Here is a 23,534-nt window from a genome sequence, read left to right as displayed (position 1 = left end):
GGGTCCTTTGGCATGTTGGCGATGCCTGCAGCTTGCTCCCTGTTGCACTCTTTCAGTGGAAGGGAGCGACAGAAGATGGCAAAGAAACGAGTGGGGACTTAACACCTTTTCAACTGACATATCCCCCTTTCGATCCATCTCAGCCACCCCAGACTTTGGACCCCTCTGCTACACCGTTCCAGGTCCACAGGAGAGGAGCAAAGACGAGACACTCTCCCCCTACACCACCGCTTGGTTCCAGCTATTCGAACTTTATGAATCCACTTGCACGATACTAATATCTGCATAAATCTTTCTGTATGTGGAATGTGTGTTTGTATGCATGTAGTTGAATGATCCCACATTTTTTAAATTAATTTAATTTTATATCCTCTGTTTTATTGTACCATAGTATGCTTATAATGTTATAGTGGGATATGTATGCGGAGAATGCTTGTCCGGTATATATGAGGGGACTGAGAGTGCAGCCTGGAGCCCCCTCCACTGAGTGCAGAAGCAGAAGTGGATGGGGGCCCGGATCCGCCTCTCATCCTAGAGTGCATGGTATGAATGACCTGCCGAGAAGAACGGGGACCGTGGGAGGGGAGGAGGGGTCTACAGGGATGGGGACGGGCTGGAGCATCGTGGTTACGACTGGGAGGGGCAGGTATGACGGGAGCTACAGGGCTAGCCATTACTGTGGAAGGAGGGTTCGCTAGAGTGATCCCTTGTTCCGGCCCTGAAAGCTCAACTCAAGGACCTGGTGACAAGAGAAGTCAGGGCTTTGGTCTCAGGTTGCTGTTGCTAAATGCCAGGTCTGTGATTCATAAATCTCCCCTCGTCCGGGACTTAATATTAGACGAAAGGGCAGACCTGGCATGTATTGCTGAAACCTGGCTGGGCCACGAGAGAGGAGTACCCCTCTCAGAAATGTGCCCAGAAGGGTTTCAGGTGCTCCACCAACCATGACAACAAAGAAGGGGTGGGGGAGTGGCAGCTATCATCCGAGAGTCATTAGTTCCTCGCAGAATCCCTGCTCCAGAGACTGCCGGGTGTGAGTCCCTCCTTGTGAAGTTGGACCTAGGGGTCAAGTGGGCTTGTTTTTGACGTACCTACCTCCCAGCTGCATCACAACAGCCCTGCCTGTGCTCCTAGAGTCAGTAGCCAGGCTGGCGGTTGAGTTCCCCAGACTTATAGTACTGGGGGACTTCAACCTGCCATCTTTCGGCGAACGCTCAGATGAGGCGCAGGAGTTCATGGCTTCCATGACAACCATGGACTTGACCCAGGTAATTCAGGGTCCGACTCATACAGCAGAACACACGCTCGACCTTGTGTCTCCAGTGGAGACATGATCTGGAACTAAAGGGTATAGAGATCTTGCCCTTGTCATGGTCAGATTACTTCCTGCTGAGGCTTGATTTTCGGAAGCTACTCCCCCACTGCAGGGAGGTGGAGCAGATTAAATGGTTCCGCCCCAGGAGCCTGATGGACCCATTGGGAATTCAGACGAAGCTTGGAGAGATCCCTGACTCCCTTGCCCACAATCCGATAGAGTCCTTGGTAGCTGCTTGGAATACAGTGGCGGCTGAGGCACTAGATCGGATTGCGCCTTTGCGGCCTCTCCATGGCAGTGGATCCAGGAGGGCACCTTGGTTTACCGAGGAACTCCGGGAGATGAAGCGCCAAAAGAGACGCCTAAAGCGACACTGGAGGGCTAGTAACTCCGAATCCAACCGAACACAACTAAGAGTCTTTATTAGGACTTATTTAGTGGCAATACGGGCGGCAAAATGTGCTCATTTTTCCGCTCTTATTGTGTCCGCAGAATCTCGCCCAGCTGCCCTGTTTAGGATAATCCACTCCCTCCTGAAAGGGAGGGACGTGGGGGAACCCTTACAGGGAAGGGCTGAGGAATTTGCTCAGTTTCTGTCGGACAAAGTCACTCAGATTCAGATGGACCTTGACTCCACTTGGACAGTACCAGCGGAGATGCCGAGGGAGGGTCTTGATCAGATTTCTTGGAGTGAGTTCCAGCTTGTCACTCCTGAGGAAGTGGACAAGGCCATGGGAGCGATGAGTGCCTCCACCTGTTTGCTGGACCCGTGCCCCTCCTGGTTGATCTTGACCAGCAGGAAGGTAACACTAGGCTGTCTCCAGAGGATCACGAACACCTCTCTGCAGGAAGGATCTTTCCCGCAACCTTTGAAGGAAGTGGTGGCAAGACCCCTCCTTAAGAAGCCTTCTCTGGACCCAGCTATCCTCAAAAACTATTGTCCAGTCTCCAATCTCTCTTTTTTAGGGAAGGTTGTTGCCTTCCAACTCCGACGGCCCTTGGATGAAGCAGATTATCTAGATCCCTTTCAGTCTGGTTTCAGGACTGGTTATTGCACCGAAACCGCCTTGGTCGCGTTGACCAATGATCTCTGGCGGGCCAGGGATAGAGGACATTCCTCTATCATGGTGCTCCTTGACCTCTCAGCGGCCTTCGATACCATCGACTATGGTATCCTTCTGCAATGGCTAGGAGAGGTGGGAGTGGGAGACACCATGTTACGGTGGTTCTCCTCTTACCTCTCAGGCAGGTCACAATCGGTGTTGGTTGGAAGACAGAGGTCGACCCCTAGGCCCCTTAAATATGGGGTGCCACAGGGCTCGGTCTTGTCCCCCCTCCTATTTAATATCTACATGAAGCCGCTGGGTGAGATCATTCGCCAGCACGGGATTAAATACCATCTATATGCGGATGATATCCAGCTGTATCTCTCTGCCCCGTGCCAACTCAGTGTAGCGGTGGAAGTGATGTGCCAGTGCCTGGAAGCTGTCAGGGCCTGGATGGGAGTGAACAAGCTTGCATTCAATCCCGACAAGACCGAGTGGCTATGGATGTTGCCCCCCAAGGATAGTCCAGGTACTCCATCTTTAAGCCTGGGGGGTGAAACCTTTCACCCCTCAGAGAGGGTCCGCAACTTGGGTGTCCTCCTGGACCCGCAGCTGACACTAGAACATCATTTGTCAGCTGTGACCAGGGAGGCTTTTGCCCAGGTTCGCCTGGTGCATCAGCTGCGGCCCTACCTGGACCGGGAGGCACTTCAAATGGTCACCCACACCCTCGTCACCTCAAGACTTGACTACTGTAATGCGCTCTACATGAGGCTGCCCCTGAAAAGCGTTCGGAGACTACAACTGGTCCAGAATGCAGCCGCGCAAGCGATATTGGGTGTACCGAGATACACCCATGTTACACCTATCCTCCGCGAGCAGCACTGGCTCCCTTTCAGTTTCTGAATGCGCTTCAAGGTGTTGGTTATCACCTTTAAAGCCCTACATGGCCTAGGACCCAGATATCTACAAGACCGTCTTCTGCCACATACCTCCCAGCGGCCGATAAGATCACACAGGATGGGCCTTCTCCAGGTTCCGTCGACCAGACAATGTCATCTGGCGGTTCCTCGGGGGAGAGCCTTCTCTGTAGCTGCCCTGGCCCTATGGAACAATCTACCCCCAGAGATCCGGACCCTTCCCACTCTCGGCCTTCCGAAAGGCCACTAAAACCTGGCTATTCTGGCAGGCCTGGGGCTGTTGACTTTGATTTTTTTTTTTTAATTTTATTTAGCATTTATAGGCCGCCCTTTTCCCTGAGGGGACTCAGGGCGGCTTACAATAATAAGGGAAGGGGAGTGAAGACAAATATAGAAAAAAAAATGTGAAATAACTAAAAAATACTAAAACACAACATTCACTCAGCATTCGGGAGGGGCAGAAGAGTTTATCCCCAGGCCTGACGGGCTAGCCAGATCTTGAGGGCTGTACGGAAGGCCTGGACTGTGGTCAGGGTACGAATCTCCACGGGGAGATTGTTCCATAGCGTCGGAGCAGCAACTGAGAAGGCTCTCCTCCGGGTAGTCGCCAGTCGGCACTGGCTGGCGGATGGAATACGGAGGAGGCCCGCTCTATGCGATCTGATGGGACGCAGGGAGGTTATTGGCAGAAGGCGGTCTCTCAAATAGTCAGATCCACTACCATGGAGCGCTTTATGGGTGGTAAGTAAGACCTTGAATTGCACCCGGAGATCCACAGGCAGCCAGCGCAGCTCGCGGAGGATAGGTGTTATGCGGGCGAACCGAGGTGCGCCCACAATCACTCACGCGGTCGCGTTCTGTACTAGCTGAAGTCTCCGGGTGCTCTTCAAGGGCAGCCCCATGTAGAGCACGTTGCAGTATTCCAGCTTAGAGATCACAAGGGCTCATGAATGAGGTCCAGCCCCACCTAGATTGAGTGCATGATTGTTTTTTTTTAAACCTGCTTTTCTTCTCTTTTTTTAACTTTTTATTCTTTTAGAGATTTATTTCTGTAAGCCGCCCAGAGTCCTTCGGGATTGGGCGGCATATAAATTCATTAAATTTGAATTTGCATGTCTCCCATATTGTGTTGGTTGACTGTTAACTGATGGCACTATTTAAGGTACCCATTTGTTCAACAGGAAGAATTTTAACAGGCAATTCTGTCTGTCTCTCTTGGCTTCTCTGTTTATGTTTGTATGTATGTGTATGTGTCTGTTGGAGTGGCGGGTTGGCTAGAGCCAGATAGTTATCAATACATTTTTATGCAGGGGGTGTGGGTTGTCTGTAGCTTTAAAAAAAATACACTTTCTTTGCATCAATCCATTCCGAAACTTGGTTTGGGGGCAAGTTGCCAAAAGAACTGAAATTCCTGGAATTGGATTAGCTGTTGTTTCAAATTCTTATGTGCAATACTTCACATTAGAAGGAATATTATATCCAGCCATTGAGGCCAGTGAGGACTATGGATACATATTCAGCTCCAACCCAATCCTTTCCTATTTTGGTTTATCCTGTTGTTTTTTTCTCTTTTCCAATAAATGAATTGTTGCATCAAACTATTCCTGTTTTTCTCTGAATGGTGAAAAATCATAATAAAGTTATTTGATGACCAAAAATGTCTTACACAAACAATGTAAGACAAAGATATCTTTAAATTTAAAGATAAATTGAGGATAATATGCCAGTTTGTCCTGAACCAGTCAGGGAGTTCTATACCGGAGGTGGTTGCAAGATTGACAGCAGACTCCACCTTCTGTCCTTGTTCTTTGCTTCCACCCACCCATCTTTTTGGTTATCCTATTGATGTATTCTAATTGTGTTCCTTTTTCAATGTTTATTTTCAGCTATTTCTGGAAGGCCAGTAAATAATGAAGGTGTTATAAAACACAAAGTTTAAGAGATTCAATTGAAAAAAACTTTATTCAAAACAAACTAAAATACAAACAGGAGATATTACAAAAAACAGACTAATCAGAATTAATCTCTGTTGAAATACAGACCAAACTCTCTCCATACGAACTTCTTACCAAGTTCCTTTAAAACCAAATGCTTTTTCCTAATTTATTTTCCTCCAGTCAAAAGATGGAGTGAAGGAAGAATTCACTTTTTACAAGGTGTAGAGTGGCTCTCCTATTTCTATCATCACCACTCTAATGGTCCCTCCTATTTGCATAATTTTATGGCAAACAATGTTGGATTTTCATGGTTTCAAACTCAGTTTCCTAGTGTCCTCCAAATTCAAGCAAGAGACTGTTACTTTACTTTTTTAGGTTTTTTTCATCCTATTCTCCTCCCCCAATTGTAGTGCCTTTATTCATATTTTATCTCTTTCCTTCTTGCTTTTCTTTTATTGGGTCTCCCTCCAAACTAAGTTTTAGTTTGATTGTGGCATAACTCTGATTACAGCTATTTTTAATTCTGAAATATTGTAATAAGTAACTTTGTATAGATAGTTCGTGGCTTATGAACATCGTGACCAGAATTTCCATTACTAAGCAAGGCAATTGTTTAGTGAATCATGTGTGTTTTGCTATCATTTTTGCCATGGTTGTTAAACAACTCCCTATACTTATTAAAGGGATTTTGGCTTCTCCTTTTGACTTTGCTTACCAGCAGTCAATTGGTAAAGTCCTAAATGGCAATCACATGATCCTTGGAGACTGCAGTCATCGTAAATATATGTGCTTGAATTTTAATCAGGTGACAGTGAGGATCTTGCAATGGTCTAAATGCAAGGACCAGGCACACCACTTTTTTCAGTGCTGTTATAACTTTGAATCTCTAAATAAATGGTTGGAAATTGAGAACTAAGTCCACACCCAAAGCCCAAAATTCCCACTTCTGTTTCAAGCTGTTCTTTTAAAAGCAAATCTCAGAATAATGCGCAGAACCAAAAAAACAACAACACCTGGTATATTTCATCCTAGCAAAACTATGTACAATTGATGATTTTTAAAAATTGTTTTGATATTTTTAATGCAAACTTGACTAAAAATCTATTTAAATTATTTATTCTATAATTTAAAAAAAACTAAAATTAATAGTTATACATTGCAAGGAAGGATTACCATACATATGATCTATTCCAAATATTCACTAGAATGGAGTCTTAGTAATAGAATAATACACTAAAGAATATTTCTTCAGAACTGAAGTACTATGGTCCCAACCCAAGGATTTTCATACATATAACTGCATCAATGGAATACCAGCCAGATTTACATTACATGATGTAGGAATTCAGTAATTATTTTTAGATTCAGTCTAGAATGGAATCAGTGCTATTGTCCTCAAAGGGATCCTAAAAATATTTAAACACATACTTTTATGTACATATATCAACTTTATGAAGCATTTTGAGAGTTGATGCTAGAAAAGGTTCAAGAAATAGTTTTATACTGCTGTCTACTTGACCAGTAAACAAATCTAAATAGCAGCAAATAAAACTTAGATCTTGATTTTATTTCTATTTATTCCATTCTCCTTTAATTCTACCTGTAATTAAAATTTCTTTTGTCAATAAAATGATAAGAGTATCCCAAGTATTTGATGTGCTCAGAAAAAAATGTTATTATTGAAAAACAACCTATAGTCACTGAGTAATTCTGTGTTGACAGCCACAGTGATCGAGGGATTCATGCAAAAAATTATTGAAGGGGAAACTCTTTGGAAAACAAAGTTTGATGACACAGTATGAAATGTCTATTTTTCCCTAATAATGTGTTTTTAATAAAATAAGCCAAGTATGATGTGTTGTAAAATAAATTATGGATCAGTGTATTCAGAAGATATTTTATTACCATATATTAAGCTTTACAAGTTTTACTGAAGCTCATTAAAAGCACTACAAAATTATAACCTTACAGAGAAGAAATTAATTGTATAACATAAAACATAGATTAAGAGGGAATGGGTAATGAAGGGAAAGAGAAAAAGTCAAGATATAAACTACAAAAGGATGCACTAATACTGATTAAAACTAGGCAATAATTTCTTTGGAATGAGGGATAGACAGGTAAGTTTTCAAGGGACGAAATCAGAATTTCATTGCTTTTAAGAGTATGATGTAGATCAAAAGTGCAACACCAATACACAGGTTTGTTGTATATAGGCACAACCTAATGAAAAAAAACAGCTGATATTATGCATAACATAAACTAACTTACAATAAGGCAGCACACAGTTTGTATTGCAACCTTGGCACTTACGTGATTGGATAATATTTGGCATAGCAGTGAAATGATACACAGAAATTTTTTGTTGTGGCTTTCCCCACATTTTTCTTTTTATATAAAAAGTATGCTATCCCTTTGAACCTTGACTTTTTAAAGTAGATTTTCTGATTGTTAACATTACCCTTGTAATGGTAATAGTAATCATATACTGTTTTTTTAAAAAAAGCAATAGAAATCATTTAGAAACAAGACCATATGATTTTTTCAGAAATAATGAAGTTACTACTGAATTAATAAATTTAGGGATGGGTTGAGCAAAGCCTCTAGTGCCTTGAGACAATATGGTTCTAAAATCATGTTTATTTATGAATGTTATTTGATTGTAGTATGCAATTAAAAAGTACTTTTAAAGCTCTTTAAAAGTTGTGCTAGTTGTTAAACTCAAAAGTTTTACAAATTACTTAACAACCTTTGCTAGAAGATCAGTATTACATACATTTTGGAAGCATTTTTTACAAATTTTCTAACTCATTTGAATCGCTTGAAACCAAGTCACCTACAGTCATGCCCTACAAAATATTCCTTGTATTCTTTTCATTAAATTTGACTGAAACAGTTATTTCATCAAAATCTGAACATACTCCTGAGGCAGTATTTCATTAAAAAAAAAAATCAAACAACACTATTCTGTAGTTTGTGATATACAGTTATGCAATATATGTTATGTGTATTGATAACAATTTAAAATTAACTTCTTTAAAGTATTTTATAATGTTATAAATGGAACTTATTATATGTTAACTACACATCATATATTGGCATTCATTTGCCTGTACATGTATATTTCCTGCCCTCACTTAAACTACTACAAAACACCAAACATTGGTGCTTACATTGCTAAAAAATCTTCAGGTTAAAAAAAATCCCTAATACTAGGAGTTTTTCTTTACATTTTAAAACAAAATTTAAAGTATCCTTTCTCTTTCAAGGATAATTTCTTTCTAAATTTGAATTAAAATAAATTTTAAATTTTATCAGGTGAACAAAGACATTTAAAGTGAATTTGCAAAATAGAAAGAGCTTTTTCTTTCAGAGTGCAATCATCAGGATGTTTAATGTCAGTGGACTCTTTTTCCACTGAAACAGAAGGAAGGAAACAGCAGCCAATCAATATGTGACACAGTGTAGAAATGTTACCTAAAGTAAAAGCTAATAGTATTTACTAATGCTATTTATGCTATTTTTAAAAAAATTAGCCATCATTAACAATTTTAATGGAATTATTTGCATAGAACAGGGTTATGCTTTAAAAAAAAAGACTTCTGAGTAAGCATTGCAACACAAGATAAGGCACATGTTGTTTTTTTCTGTAATATATGAAATTCAAAAACAATTTTTAGGAGATGAATACTCCTACAAGATGCCTGTTTTACCCTGTTCTACCTGAAGAATGCAATAAAGCAGCTAAACATAAAATAAAAAATCTTAATCTCTTACAAGAAGCCTTACCTGAAGCCCTAAAAAAAGCAGAATTATACTTAGTAGAAATAGAAAGCTAAAGTAATATCCTTCGCTTTCAAACAAACTACAGCAACAAAAGAACAGCCATAAAATGCAGACTACTAGTTTTCATAATGAATAACTTCTCCTTTCCTACAAGTGCCTTTTGAAGATAACGAAGCTACTTTGTTAGGCACTTGGGCTAACTGCAAAGAAGTAATGCAATGAAATTTGTTGTACAAAACCTAAAACTGCATTTCATCTTTTCTATCAAACTTTCCATTAAAGTGCTAGAACCTGAAGTGTAAAATAAAAGAAATGGAAAATCATAAGCAAGTACGCAATTAAACTATATGCTTTACTTGCTCTTCTGACTAGAACACCAGGTTCAAAAAAGCTTGAAATAATGTAAGAAATTTTTATGCTATTCCAGATAAGATTCTCAGAGTATCCATTTTATTTTTAAAACAATAAAACCATTTGCCTTATCTTATGCTCTAAATGTGATGCAGCAATTATATTACAGTGGTGCATACTCTCACTGACATGTGCACATTTTTAGGCTATAGAAATAGCTCCAACTTCCACATATAAATATCAAGTTTTGAATGACGTATTCTATATGCATGCATATTAAGTGCAACATCTGATTTTTATTTTCCACTTAAGAGTCTTGATCAAACTCTCTGCAGGACTTTGTTGCTGAACTACACAAAACCATTAGATGCTAAATCTGAGAATGATCTGGATTCTGTTGAATGATGAAGTGGCTGAAGATGTGTCCCAGGTTGAGTGCTGACAGCATCTAATTGCTGTAGATATTCATCTTGCAAGTTTTCATCAAGAAAAATATTCTGAAACTGGAAAACAGACAAACCTTATTCAATAGAAACCATCCAATCTATCTTAAGCTACAACCAGGTAAAAATGATATTACACCCAAAAAATAATAATGTTATTGCTTAAATAGAAAGAATTGGACTTAACTAACTGTCCTAGGTTGCACTGAAATCAATATACCATATTTTTTGGAGTATAAAACACAACTTTTTTCTCCAAAAAAGAGAGTGAAAATCTGGGTGTGTCTTATACACTGAATACATAATTTTTGGCCTCCCGAAACTCCGCCCCCTGCACATCCCATTTTTTGCAAAAATTGAGGTTTAGAGGGTTTGGGAGGCCTGCAAAGTGTTCCTGGGGGCTGGGAGGCCAAAGATGAGCAAGAAACAGGCAATTTGTTGCTCTTTTTTGCCCTCCCCAGCCCCCAGGATCACACTACAAGCCTCTCAAAGCCTCTGCATGCCCTGTTTTTTGCAAAATATGGGTGATTTTTTTGTTCATTTTTGCCCTCCCCAGCCCCCAGAAACACTTTGCAGGCCTCTCAAACTCTCTGCATGCCCCATTTTTCACAAAAAATGGGGCGTGCAGAAGGTTTGGGAGGCCCACAGATTGCTCCTGGAGGCCAGGGAGGGCAAATACGGTTTTTTCAAAAATGTACCTTTTCAAAATCTTGGTGGATCTTATACCCTGGCGCGTCTTATAGTCCGAAAAATAGGGTACATTTATTCATTATGAAAAGTTAAGTCAACCTGATTTCAAAATAGTTAATTTAGGACTGACTAATCCCTCATACCCCAGTTTTCTATTGGACAATGATTTTGTCTTATCCTCAGACCACTGTGGAAACAGCCCAATATTTTTAGTTATTCCATTATTAATAAAGAAGTATTTCTCTCTCTTTTCAATAAAAATCTTGCTTTATAAAGTATCTATGATATCATAATGATGATGATGATGTCTGGGACTATACTGGTTTGCACAGAGCTACATGATTGTGGCTTTGAAGACAAAATAGATTTGCTGTTATATTGAGGTCCAGTGGTCCATCTGTAGGCTGTTAACTGGGGAAAACAGCTACCTGACCTAAACAGAGGAAAAGATCACTCGTGAGTTATATTTCAGATTAGCTTGTTATAGATTTTTCTCAGGGTCTGACAAATATGGTACATTTCAAAAACTATATATCCTGTATATTTTATTATTTACTATTAGAGGCAGTCCATTTGGTGTATACTTCACATCATTTTGTCTATTTTATGTACTATTTCTGAGTCTTATTGGGTATGACTTGCTATTAGCTGTTTTTATCCCAGTTAGTTTCTGACTCATTTAATTGCACAAATAATGGATGAATAATATTCAGAAGATAAAACTGGAATTTTCTATATTTTGGCTTACTATAACAGTGAGCACATATAACAGTAAAAAAACTCTACAAGACTGTTTTAAAAGTGTTATTTCCATACCTTTGATGGCTGTTGTTCCAATAATACAGGATCATACTGCATTTGCTCTGACCCATTTGCCTGGGCTTCAGACACACACTGATACATTGACAAAGCACCAGCATAGCATGGCTCCGAAGTTTCTGTAACTTGCTGAGAGGTCTGCTCATAGGACTGACTTTCAGGGATTTGAAAACAGTTGAGAAAATCTAAATCAGAAGAACTTGGAAAAGTAGACAGATTAAAGTTTTCAGTGAAAAAGTCTACCTCTGTAAAATCTGGGAATTGTGACATCATGCTGGTAGGTTGCTTGTAAGGAGCATATTCCTCTCTACAGGCATATGATGCTGTACTGTCTTCAGATTTGTAAGGAAACTCCTGAGTTATTTCTTGTATGTCAGAAAAGTCAAATGGTTGTATCTGCTGTTGGGAAGGGTTAAGAGTTGTGCTGCTGAGAGAGTTCCAGTCTGTGAACATCCCATTTACCTGCATGTGCTTCATCTTTTGGCACAGTTGCTGTTGCTGTGGCAGCTGCTGTGGCAGCTGCGGTTCCATCATTGTTGGTATCTGCTGCTGATCTATTTGCTGTTGCATTAAACAAGCAGAATTCTGAAACATGGGCTCCTGTTGCTGGCAACTTGAATACAAGACATCCGTCTTATTTAAAGACTCCTGAACATAGGTCAAGATTTCATCAGTTATGTCACCATCTCTGATCTCATCCACACCAGCAAAATCATTCTTAAAAAACTCATCGTCCTGCTGAAAATTAAAGTCTACATCATCAAAGTCAGTCTCGAGCATATTCATGATACTGAACAATTCACTGTTTTTGTTATCCTGAAAAAGCCCTACATTTTCTTCGGGGACCATCAAGTTACTATCTTGAGGACAGTCAGTCAGCTCTTGTTTGAGGATGCTATTATTCCCTACTGATAAAAGAGCATCCTGCCAATTTCTGGCCATCAATTCACCTCTAGTGTCTGCAAAAAAATCCCTCTCAAGAGATATTTTATTTGAAGCAGGTGGGCAAAGATAAACTGATTCATCCTGCTGCAACATTGCTCCCAAAAGTGAATTGGGATCAACAGATTCTTTGCACAGTACAGCCTTGGGAACAGCTCCTTTTCCAATACCACTTTTAACCTTTGTCTGAGATGAATCCATTATGCCAGGCTGAGGAAATACTACTTCATACAATACAGCCTCACCTGTAGCAAACATGAAAGGCAGTTTCATATTGCGCTTTCGTAAATGCTCTGCCCCCTCTTCATCTCTGAATTGAAAAACACAGAGAGTAAAATTAATTGAATTTTAGTAGTGAAATATGTAGTGAAATATCTAGTGTGCACAGAAATAATCTAGTAGAAAATCTAGATTGTTAATAATTATAAATATATTATAATCTATTAACTTGATTATTAAAATGAGTTTGAACCTGTCTAAATGAGATAGAATAGGAGCTTACAGGATTTTATATAGAAGCTATAAATTAAGAATATATAAGAAATATAAATTAGTAAAAAATAACACTTGCAGGATGGATGGGACACATCATTAAATTGATCACTGTATAATTCTTTGCAGTCATATAAGAATTGCATTCCCAAATCAAGCTTATTTGTTTTTTATTTTAAAAATCAAGCTTACAATAGCAACAGCATGTAGACTTATGCTTTACAGCCCACTCTAAGGGTTTACAGAGTCAGCATATTGTTCTCAACAATTTGGGTCCCCATTTTATCGATCTCAGAAGGATGGAAGGCTGAGTCAACCTTTAGCCAGGTGATATTTGAACTGCCAAACTGCAGTCAGATAGCAGTCAGCAGAAGTAGCCTGCAGTACTGCACTTTAACCACTGTGCCACCACAGCTCAATGTTTGGGATTTTTTGCTTATTTATTTGTTTTAAAATGATGATTTGCCTTGCTCCAATACTATAACAGAGGTTTTTTGTTTTGTTTTTTACAAAAAACTGATTACAAGAAGAGTGGATTAAAAAAAAAGGGAAAGGGAAAATATGACTGAGCATTTTTATAATTTGTGCATATCCTATTTTTTATTTTTACTTTTGTGTGAAATGTATCCTTTAAATCTTTAATGTCATAAAGGACTATTCTTTATCAACATTCATTGTGTGGATGCTTCTACTAATAATTCTATTAAGTTTTATTCCAACCACTTTATTTTGTAAAAGGAATTCCTCTAATGATTGTTTCTTAAACATTTGGCTTCTATGAAGCATTTTTGTTACAAACCTAAAAACATAAAATAGTAGGGGAAAATATTTGAAATGGCCACAAATCTTCATTACTTCATTTACTTAGAGTATAAAAATGAGTGCAACCACAAAGAGCTATGTGAAATATAAAAAGTATGAGAACAATAATCAAAATTTAATAGCAATACAATAATTTTTCAGCAGTACACATTTCCAATTATTTACTTTAAAAGAATCCATACTAATTATATGAATTATGAACATTTTGGACTTTTCATCATAAAATACTCCTCTATGAAATAATAAGGAAAATAAGCCAGCCCGGATCTATATTAGAATATGCTGATTTATCTGATTTAGGAGTTGATAGTTATAAACTTATCTTGGCAAATACTTACGTAAGAGGTCTCTGTGTGGCAATGATATAATCTGGTCTTCCATTTTTATAAACTAAGCGAGCATTTGCTTGAACCCAGGCCCATCGATTTTCCTTGGTAAGAAGTCTAAATACTGTCATACCACTCTCTCCAGTTTTTATCACTAAAAATAAATACAGAAATATTTCAATTAATATATTAATTATATTTAATATTCATATTTATTAGCATACTTTCATCAAATTCTTATACAGCTGAGTAAACCATACCTTGGGTGAAAACAAAATTAAAGGATCTTAACACTGTTAAAATATCCTAATAATTACCTTCAGTAGATCTGGCACCCAACAGATCAATCACTATACATTGGTTATCAATATTGTCCACTATTTATTAGAGGAGCAATATTTAAATAAGATAAAGATATCTTTTACTTGCTGTTCTGTATTGGTGAAAAAGAGAGCTGTTTATAAGAACAAATGAAACACGATGACAAGACTTCCATTAAGGAAAGGGGAGAAGTATTTCCGATAAAACATTTTTAGAAGAAGTTCAATCAATCAACATAAAGTATTGATTTAAAAATATTTAAATACAGCAAATACTGCAATACATTCTTTGCCTTTAGAAAAATACTTTAATATACATGTTCTAACTGAAAATGGATCTAGTGGCAGAAAATACAGAGTGGGATGTGATCAGAATATGTAGGTTTAAGCAAAAATAATTCACATGGGCATATTAAAATACTGCCTCTTCCAACATAAACTTATATTTAGTAAAAGGAGATGTCTAAAGGAAAGTTGAAAATAAAAGAAAATATATATTAAGATATACTTAAAAACTTATTCTGGCACTTATTTCTCTCCTTATCAAGACCTCATCAAGATATATCTCTTACTTCTGACATGGTTCTCAGCACAGTAAAGCATATCGGCTGCATGGATAAACTGGTATCCTGTTCCTCTCATGCAAAGTTCTGCCTCAGTGTAACCCAGCACAATTCTTCCCCTGAAAGATATATTTGACACAATTTTTTATCAGTCACTCAGAGGAAAAAAAAATACTAACCACATCATCAGTATCAGCATTCAATAGGTCAGTTGGAAAGAACAGCTACAAGCAAGAACATTACTACAACTGTTCTTCACAACAGAATGAGTGGAAATGTCAGAGCATCTGTTTAAATAATGGGGAAAAGTGAAACACGGTCTGGCTCTCTGCAGTTACTATCTTAAGATATCAGTCCTTGAACTGTACAGAATCAGCAGGGGCTGTTCTGACCAGGATTTATGACTTTTCCAAACCTTGGGGGGGAAAGAAAAAAATGTTCTGGGGCATGTCACCCTCTAAGCAGAGATTAAGAAAATTGTTTTACCTGCTCCCAGAAGCAAAACAGTCATTGGATTGGGAGGGTGATACAAACAATGCTGCCCTCTCTTTTAATAATGCCCAAGAGGACATTTTAAAAGAGATGTGCCTTTCAGAATCCCCAAAAAAAGCCTTAAGAAAAGAATCCCACTTGTATTTTTACATGTCTGAGGGCATGAGAAAAAGAATGCATATTCTTAACTATTTGTGATTGATGCTGAAACTGTCTGATAATACTTGTTGGGGGAAAAGTAAGATTAATATTAAATAAATAAAGCAACAATGTGGGCATAAAACTGAATATAACATAATTTAGAAGATTTTGCTAACAATAATTGTATAGAAAAATGACCTAACCAAATGTAGCTGCCTTCCTAAATATATATCTAAAACTTACTATATCAAAAGTATCAGTGGATTATGATTATTCTGAGCAATAATTCTTTATATAACAAATAAAGTAAGAATGAAAAGAAAATGGTACTGATATTTTAAAGAACTGTCCTTACATGTTGAAATTATGGTGTACAACTCAGCACACATGGACAAACACATGGCCTTTCAGCTTCAACGGGCCTTGGAGGAAGCTAGCTATCTTGACCCCTTCCAGTCCGGCTTCAGACCTGGTTACAGCACAGAAACCGCTTTGGTCGCATTGACCGATGATCTCTGGAGGGCCAGAGATGGAGGCTATGCGTCCATCCTGGTTCTCCTTGACCTCTCAGCGGCTTTCGATACCATCGACCATGGTATCCTTCTGCGACGACTGCGGGAGGTGGGAGTGGGAGGCACTGTTCTGCGGTGGTTCTCCTCCTACCTCTCGGACAGGTCGCAGTCGGTGTTGGTCGGGGGGCAGAGATCGTCCCTGAGGCCCCTAACATGTGGGGTACCTCAGGGTTCGGTCCTATCCCCCCTACTATTTAACATATACATGAAACCGCTGGGCGAGATCATTCGGAGGCACGGGATAAAATACCATCAATATGCGGACGATACGCAATTGTATCTGTCCGCCCCGTGCCAACTCAATGAAGCGGTGGACGTGATGAACCAGGGTTTGGAGGCCGTTAGGAACTGGATGAGTGCTAACAAACTGGTACTCAACCCGGATAAGACCGAGTGGCTGTTGTGTTTCCCCCCCAATAATTTGGCTAATATACCAACGCTTAGGCTGGGGGGTCAAATTTTATACCCCTCAGATAGGGTCCGCAACTTAGGAGTCCTCCTGGACCCACAGCTGACTTTCGATCACCAGCTGTCAGCTGTGACCAGGGGGGCATTTGCCCAGGTTCGCCTGGTCCGCCAGTTGCGGCCCTACCTAGACCGGGGGGCTCTCACAACAGTCACTCGAGCCCTTGTGATCTCTAGACTGGAATACTGCAATGGGCTCTACATGGGGTTGCCCCTGAAGTGCATCCGGCGACTGCAGCTAGTCCAAAATGCAGCCGCGCGAGTGATAGTGGGCGCACCGCGGTTCGCCCACGTTACACCTGTCCTCCGCGAGCTGCATTGGCTGCCTGTTGGTCTCCGGGTGCGCTTCAGGATACTGATGACCATCTTTAAAGCACTCCATGGTAGCGGGTCTGGGTACTTGAGAGACCGCCTTCTGCCGATTACCTCCCTAAATCGACCAATTAGATCGCACAGACTGGGCCTCCTCCGAATTCCATCTGCCAGTCAATGTCGACTGGCGACCACACGGAGGAGAGCCTTTTCTGTTGCCGCCCCGACCCTGTGGAACGAGCTCCCCATGGAGATCCGTACCCTCACCACTATCCAGACCTTCCGCGCAGCCCTCAAGATCTGGCTCTCCCAGCAGGCCTGGGGATAGGTTTCCAATTACCCGCCCGAGTGTTTGATCGCTGAATGAAAGTTGTGTTTTATTATTTTTTCTTTGTGCACATATTGTTTTGTTTTTGACCTTGCACCCCCCTCCCCTGTGGTTGTAAGCCGCCCTGAGTCCCCTCAGGGAAAAGGGCGGCATATAAATCCCAATAAATAAAAACAATAAATCCCAATAAACAAAAATATTCATTATTTATCTTTTTAAACTTACTTTGCGTCACATCCAATTGGTGTAAAGTCCAGCTTATGTTTGGTTCTGAAAATAAAATTCTTTGTACGAATTTCAAGAATGGAAGGTGGCTGAAGTGGAGTAGCCACTGCAAACAAAGCTAGCTGGGGAGATATAACAGTTCCATCTTTCCCTTTCTTGTTCTGACCATGGAGAAACTTCAATCGCCCTTGAAAATTCATAGCCTTTAGAAGAAGAAAAAAAAAAGATGTAATCATATTCTTTAGTTTTAATCCATATTCATCTCCTCGCAAAAGACAATTGCAGTGAAAGAAAAAATTGCAATTACTGGTACTGGTATTTGTTTAATCATCGTTCAACATTACAATGACACTGAAAAAAGTGGCTTATAATTGTTTGTCACACTTACGACCATGTAGCACCCACCCCTATGGTCATGTGATCAAAATTTGGGTGCTTGGCAACTGGCATGGATGAATGACAATTGCACTGTCCCAAAGTCATGTGATCACCATTTGTAACATTCTCAGACAGCTTCTAATAAGCAAGTCAATAGGGGAAGTCAGATTCATTTAACAACTGCATGATACACTTGATTTACTTAACTTATAGCAAAAGAGATTGTAAAATGTAACAAAACTCATTTAACCATGGCTTAGTAGTGGAAATTTGGGGCTAAATTTTGGTCTAAGTCAAGGACTACCTATAGTAGTATCACTAATATACACTTTGGTATATAGATAGTGCTCTACTTACAACCATCTTTAATGACTATTCATCACTGAAAAAAGTGACTCATGATCATTTTTCACACTTTGCAGCACCTCCGTGGTCACATGATCAAAATTTGGTTGCTTTGCAACTAACATATATTTATTACGGTTTCAGTATCCCAGGGTCATGTGATCACCTTTTCAATGCTGTGACAAGCAAAGTAAAAAAGAGGAATCCAGATTCACTTAAAAATCATGTTATTAACTTTCATAACTGTGGTGATTCACTTAACAACTGTGGTAAGAAATGTCATAAAATGGAGCAAAATTATCTTAACAACTGTCTGCTTACCAATGAAAATTTTGGGCAAAGTTGTAGTTGTAAATCGAGGGCTACCTGTATTAATGTTAATGTTTCTTGATACACTATTAATTATTACTCTAAATTAAAATACTTCACGATAGTTTCTGGCTGCAGGTCAAATATGAAAACCAGAGCAATCTGTTTGCTGAAATCTTGATTCAAGAAAAACGGGATGTGTTTCCTTTTCAACTTTATGGTACAAAGCAGGGTCTCGAGCTCAGTTTAAAATCTGACCATTCTCTCTTCTATTATGTCAAGAAATAAATAATTATTTCGTCTTTTAAAAGACTAAAAGATAAATAAAGGGCAATGTCTTAAAAGCAACTTAGATCCTTCAAAATTTTGGAAGTTACTTTTCAGTCTTCTGACGTTTGAAGGTTCGCCTCAGAATAATAACTACAGAAGTTTTATGGTTATCCTAAGCTTTCTTTTTCATTGTGAGTGGCACTGAAATACTCTTAAAAATCCAAGATAATCTGACATATGTGAAATGGCTCCAAGGTAAACAGGTGTAAACATTTTTAACTACTGGAAGACATTCAATTGACAACTTAAAGGACTGCACTTCAATGTCCTACTGTGATTCTTATGTATATTGAAGATTGGCATTAGAAATGGAATTCTTTGAATGAGAGACATAAACACACCATCTTAAGGTTTAGCTTAAAAAAATCTTTCTTTATTGCAACTCCTCATATTCTTAAGAATGTGTTAAGATATCCATAAAGGAAAGAACTTCTTGTGAACTTAGAATAGGTGCCATGTAATTATCCTAAAGCGAAATATTTAGAACCAGTCTGGTCTAGTGTTTAAGGTACCGGAAGAAATCAGGAAAATGCAGTTCCAGTCCTACCTTAGGCATAAAGCTCGCTGAGTGACTTTGGGACAATAATTCTCTCAGTCTAACCCACCTCATATGGTTGTTGTGGGGAAAATAGGAGGATGAAGGAGTATTATGGATGTTCATTACCTTCATTTACTTATAAAAAAGTAAACTCAGGATAGGAAATTAAGATTAATTAAGAACTATTTTGACTTAAGAAAATTTGTTCTTGCCTGCCTAATAAGCAGGATATTCCTATTTCTAAACATTCCATTTTAAAATGGAAAATAAGTTCAATTTATGAGTTAACCTAATGGCATTGACTGTCTACTGTTTATTCTTTTCAGATATTGAAGATTCATAAATCACAGTTTGCAATGTGTGAATTCTAGAAGTTAGCAATGTTTTAGTAACCTTTGTAATGTTTTGGCTATTTTCCTTTGCTTTGCTATTCAACGTGGCCTGTGCAGAAGTGAATCTGATTAATTATTGCTCTTATTTCCTGGTAGTGTAGGCCAAATTAATAATTCAAAAGGTCAAGGGAATCCTTCTTGCCTCCAGAATACATGTATATCTGATTTTCATTATTTCATATGCTATTTAGAATTATATTTTCAGAATTCTTTCAAAAATCTTCTTCCAACTTTTCTGTAGATTGCTGTGGTAGTCCTCCCTCCCTAGTTCCATTTACTGTTCTGGGAATGAGGGAAAACTTACCGAACAAGAACTTTTATGAGTTCTAATATCTCTCTATCTCCCCCCCCCCCACTTCTTTTCCTTTTATGCAGTAGTGTTAAAATTGCTGCTAGTAGTATGCATGTATGTACTGCAGGTTTCTTATGACACATTAAAATATACTATACCCATTTTGCAACGTACTCTTGAGACATTATGTCCTACCAAATTTAGCTACTTTCAAAGATTTTTTTCACTGATTGTGGTCAACACAATTTTGTGTACTTACCATATTTTTGGGAGTATGAGACACACCTTTTTTCCTCAAAAAAGAGGGTGAAAATCTGGGTGCGTCTTATACATCAAATACAGCATTTTTTTGCCTCCCGAAGCCCCACCCCTTTACCAAAATGGTGGTACATACCCTTATGGAGGCTTTCAGAGAGCTCCTGGGGACTGGGAAGGGCAGAAATGAGCAAAAAACAGGCTGTTTCCCTCCCTCCCAGCCCTCAGCAGCACTCTATAAGCCTCCGTAAGGCTATGCATGCAATTGTTTTGACAAAAAATCGGCCTGTTTTTGTGAAAAATGGGCCGTTTTTGGAAGGTTTGCAGAGTGCAAGAACTTTTTTTCCCCTTTTGGAAATCAGCTCTTTAACTAATAGATGAGAATTACATTGATCAAGTCCTGTGCCAGCAGAAACAAAGTCTTAGGTGCTGCAGATTGTCAGCGATTTCTTCTCCAGCACATGGATAAATACACCTGGAAACATCTACCTACCTACCTGCTCTCTCTTTCTCTCCCTACCTATCTATTGTATTTCTCTCTCTCCCCCTCTATCTATCTACGTACCTACCTACCTACTATCTCTCTCTCCCCACACCTATCTACTGTATTTCTCTATCTCTATTTCTCTGTCTCTATCTCTATTACCTACCTACCTACACACACGCTCTTTCCCTACCTACCTACCTACTGTATTTCTCTATCTCTCTATCTTTTTATTTACCTACTCTTTGTCTCCCTACCTACATACTGTATTTCTCCCCCCCTTCCCCCCTCTCCCTCTCCCTACCTACCTTTTTAAAAAATTTGTCTCTTCAAAACCTTGGTGTGTCTTATACTCCGAAAAATATGGTAATTAGCAGATATTATATATTGTTTTGTGGCAACAGGCTTTTATAGGATAATATGTGTAGGATAACAAAGGTGTGGTGGAGAGGCTATAAACCAAAGATTTGCCATAGAGCATTGCTATCATGAGAAATTAAACTGTTCACTGAAATCAAATAATTATGTACTCACCAAAAATCCAGATGAATTATCCAAGAGGCAGCGTAACCTACAAATGAAATTTCGCTCCATGAAGGACGAATTCTCTGGGGGAAGCTGGTCAGGGTTGTAATATGTTGCTGTTTGTTGAAAGCCATTATCTCCTATAAGAGGGAAAAATAATCTTAGAATCTCTTTGAATAAAATTTGCATTATAAAAATTGCAATTTAAGTTTCTTCCCAACCAGACTTTGAATGGCATGCTAAGAAAGTATGCAGCAACAAAAAGTGAGTGAAGAAGAACAATTAAGTGAAATATTATATTCAATTACTTTATTTTTTAACTATGACATTTTATTTGTCACTCACATAGTATAAAAACTGACATCATTTTAGATTTTAGGAAATGAGATTGTTTCATATGGAAAGGTATGTATTATTAGGCTTTCTCTTATCAGTTTTTCTTTCCTGAAAATTCATGTAATTTTTTGTTCATAACCAAAACTTCCACTGTTTTCCCATGCAGTTGCTTTTTCTGTTTTCAACATTATTTATTCACTTCTAAACAGACAAATTTAACTGACGTATATTTTTAATTTCAAATCTATCTATCTATCTATCTATCTATCTATCTATCTATCTATCTATCTATCTATCTATCTATCTATCTACAATTGGAATTAAAAATCTGTCTGTCTGTCTGTCTGTCTGTCTGTCTGTCTGTCTGTCTATCTATCTATCTATCTATCTATCTATCTATCTATCTATCTATCTATCTATCTATCTATTTATTGTCTATCCACCTCACACAGATCATATAGAAAATCAATTTTAATTTACAATTATTGTCTAAATTAAACCTTTAAATTTAATGTACCAAAATGTTTTTATGAGCAAAGTAAGCTATATATTTTATAAAGTTGACATGTACTTAAAATAAGTGGTAGTTATTCTATCTGCTTCAAATTATACTTCTTGAAGAGATTACAGTTTTTTAAACTTTCCCTTTAAAAACTGATAAGATGCATACAATTAAGGGCATCTTGTATTGATGTAGTCTTCTGATGTAAAGTAGCAAATGCATTATGAATCACCTTTTCAGTTATCTGTAAATTTTAACCTGATTATGTATTTACTTGCATCTATCAGATCCTCACCTTGCATTATCTGTCCAGAATCTGTGGACTGTATAGGATTAAGAGCCCAGTGAATCTGACGCTGGAATTCTGGTCTATCTTCTGTGTGAATTAATTCAAATACACACTGGTGTATAATGTCAGACTACATCGAAGAAATAATAATAAAAATATTTCAGGCATTTTATTCACCAAATCTGATTAATAGAATGAGCGCCAGAGTTTATCTGAGTATAATTGAGAAATAACACAGGAAAATGATTTACATGGAAAAAAAACCTATTGAATAAGTTAAATACTTTTTTATCATTATGGAATAATGTTACTAGCGAAGAAAGGATAGACTAAACATCTAGAATCTAGAAATGTAGGGTCCTTAGTGCCTTTTGCGGTTGGTTGTTTTTTTAGCAGAGGTTTCACTCTCTGCAAGAAAACAACCAATGTCTGTAGCCAAAACAACCAAGCTCAGAGAGCACCAAGGATGCCACAATTCAAGTATGAACTCCAAATATTTTCTTCAATTGATAACTAGATGTATGCGGAAGAGAAAAAAGTCTGGAGTGGGTTTCTTTAGAAGAGATGTGAACATAGAAATGAATGTAGTCCATTCATCCACAGAAGAGGATTACAGAATATAGTTTGGAATCAAAACTTAAACTTATATAAAAAGTTTAAAAACTTTAACATATATTTAAGCCACCATGTTGCCTTTTTAATAACATTTCTTAATTTTTAAGGCCTCCTATAGTCATTTGAATGCTTGTTATCTGTGAAAACAGTAGATGACATTAGGGATAAGACATATAATGAGGACAAACCATATTTTAATATGCTCCGAGAAGTTAACAGCTCTGGGGGGGAAATTGAACAGGGAGAAAAATGAATAGTTGTCTTTAAAATGAGTACCATAACAATTTCCTGAATTGTTTGTGCACCCCACTATTTTTTCAGTGAGCCAAGCAAGTGATGTTTAAAAAGTTGCATTTCACTATGTAACAACAATATAGTAATAATATAAATTGTTTAAAAAATCTATAATTTAAGTGCATACCTGCTGGAAACCCAAATAATCCTGGATTGTAGAAGACACATAAAATATGTGGGCATCTGATGTGACAACTAGCACAAAGCCATTTAATGCCTGAAAACAATAGCAATATGGTTTTTAAAAAAGCATTGGTTTTAAAATGACTTATTGATCATGCATGAACAATTTACTAGTACACAAATAGCAATAGTGTGATATAATAATCTTAACAACACTTTG

General features: G+C 38.3%; 1 protein-coding gene across 1 annotated transcript in view; it reads right to left on the bottom strand.

Moving 5' to 3' along the window:
- Positions 1-5,224: 5,224 nt before the first annotated feature.
- Positions 5,225-23,534, bottom strand: part of AHR (aryl hydrocarbon receptor) — a 69,054-nt gene continuing 50,744 nt past the window's right edge. Inside the window, exons 4-11 of the mRNA XM_014076330.2 lie at positions 23,319-23,408; positions 22,289-22,412; positions 21,165-21,295; positions 17,308-17,510; positions 14,782-14,891; positions 13,902-14,043; positions 11,305-12,559; positions 5,225-9,858 (exon numbers count right to left, since the gene is read on the bottom strand). Coding sequence (XP_013931805.2) covers positions 9,706-9,858; positions 11,305-12,559; positions 13,902-14,043; positions 14,782-14,891; positions 17,308-17,510; positions 21,165-21,295; positions 22,289-22,412; positions 23,319-23,408 — 2,208 coding nt within the window. The 3' untranslated portion in view covers positions 5,225-9,705. The remainder of the gene's footprint in view (positions 9,859-11,304; positions 12,560-13,901; positions 14,044-14,781; positions 14,892-17,307; positions 17,511-21,164; positions 21,296-22,288; positions 22,413-23,318; positions 23,409-23,534) is intronic.

The sequence above is a fragment of the Thamnophis sirtalis genome, unplaced genomic scaffold, assembly GCF_051295495.1.
Source record: "Thamnophis sirtalis isolate CommonGarterSnake01/CBP01778 unplaced genomic scaffold, rThaSir2_p1.2 scaffold_4, whole genome shotgun sequence".
In the NCBI taxonomy this organism is placed as follows: domain Eukaryota; kingdom Metazoa; phylum Chordata; class Lepidosauria; order Squamata; family Natricidae; genus Thamnophis; species Thamnophis sirtalis.
This window is presented reverse-complemented; position numbering and strand designations above follow the sequence as displayed.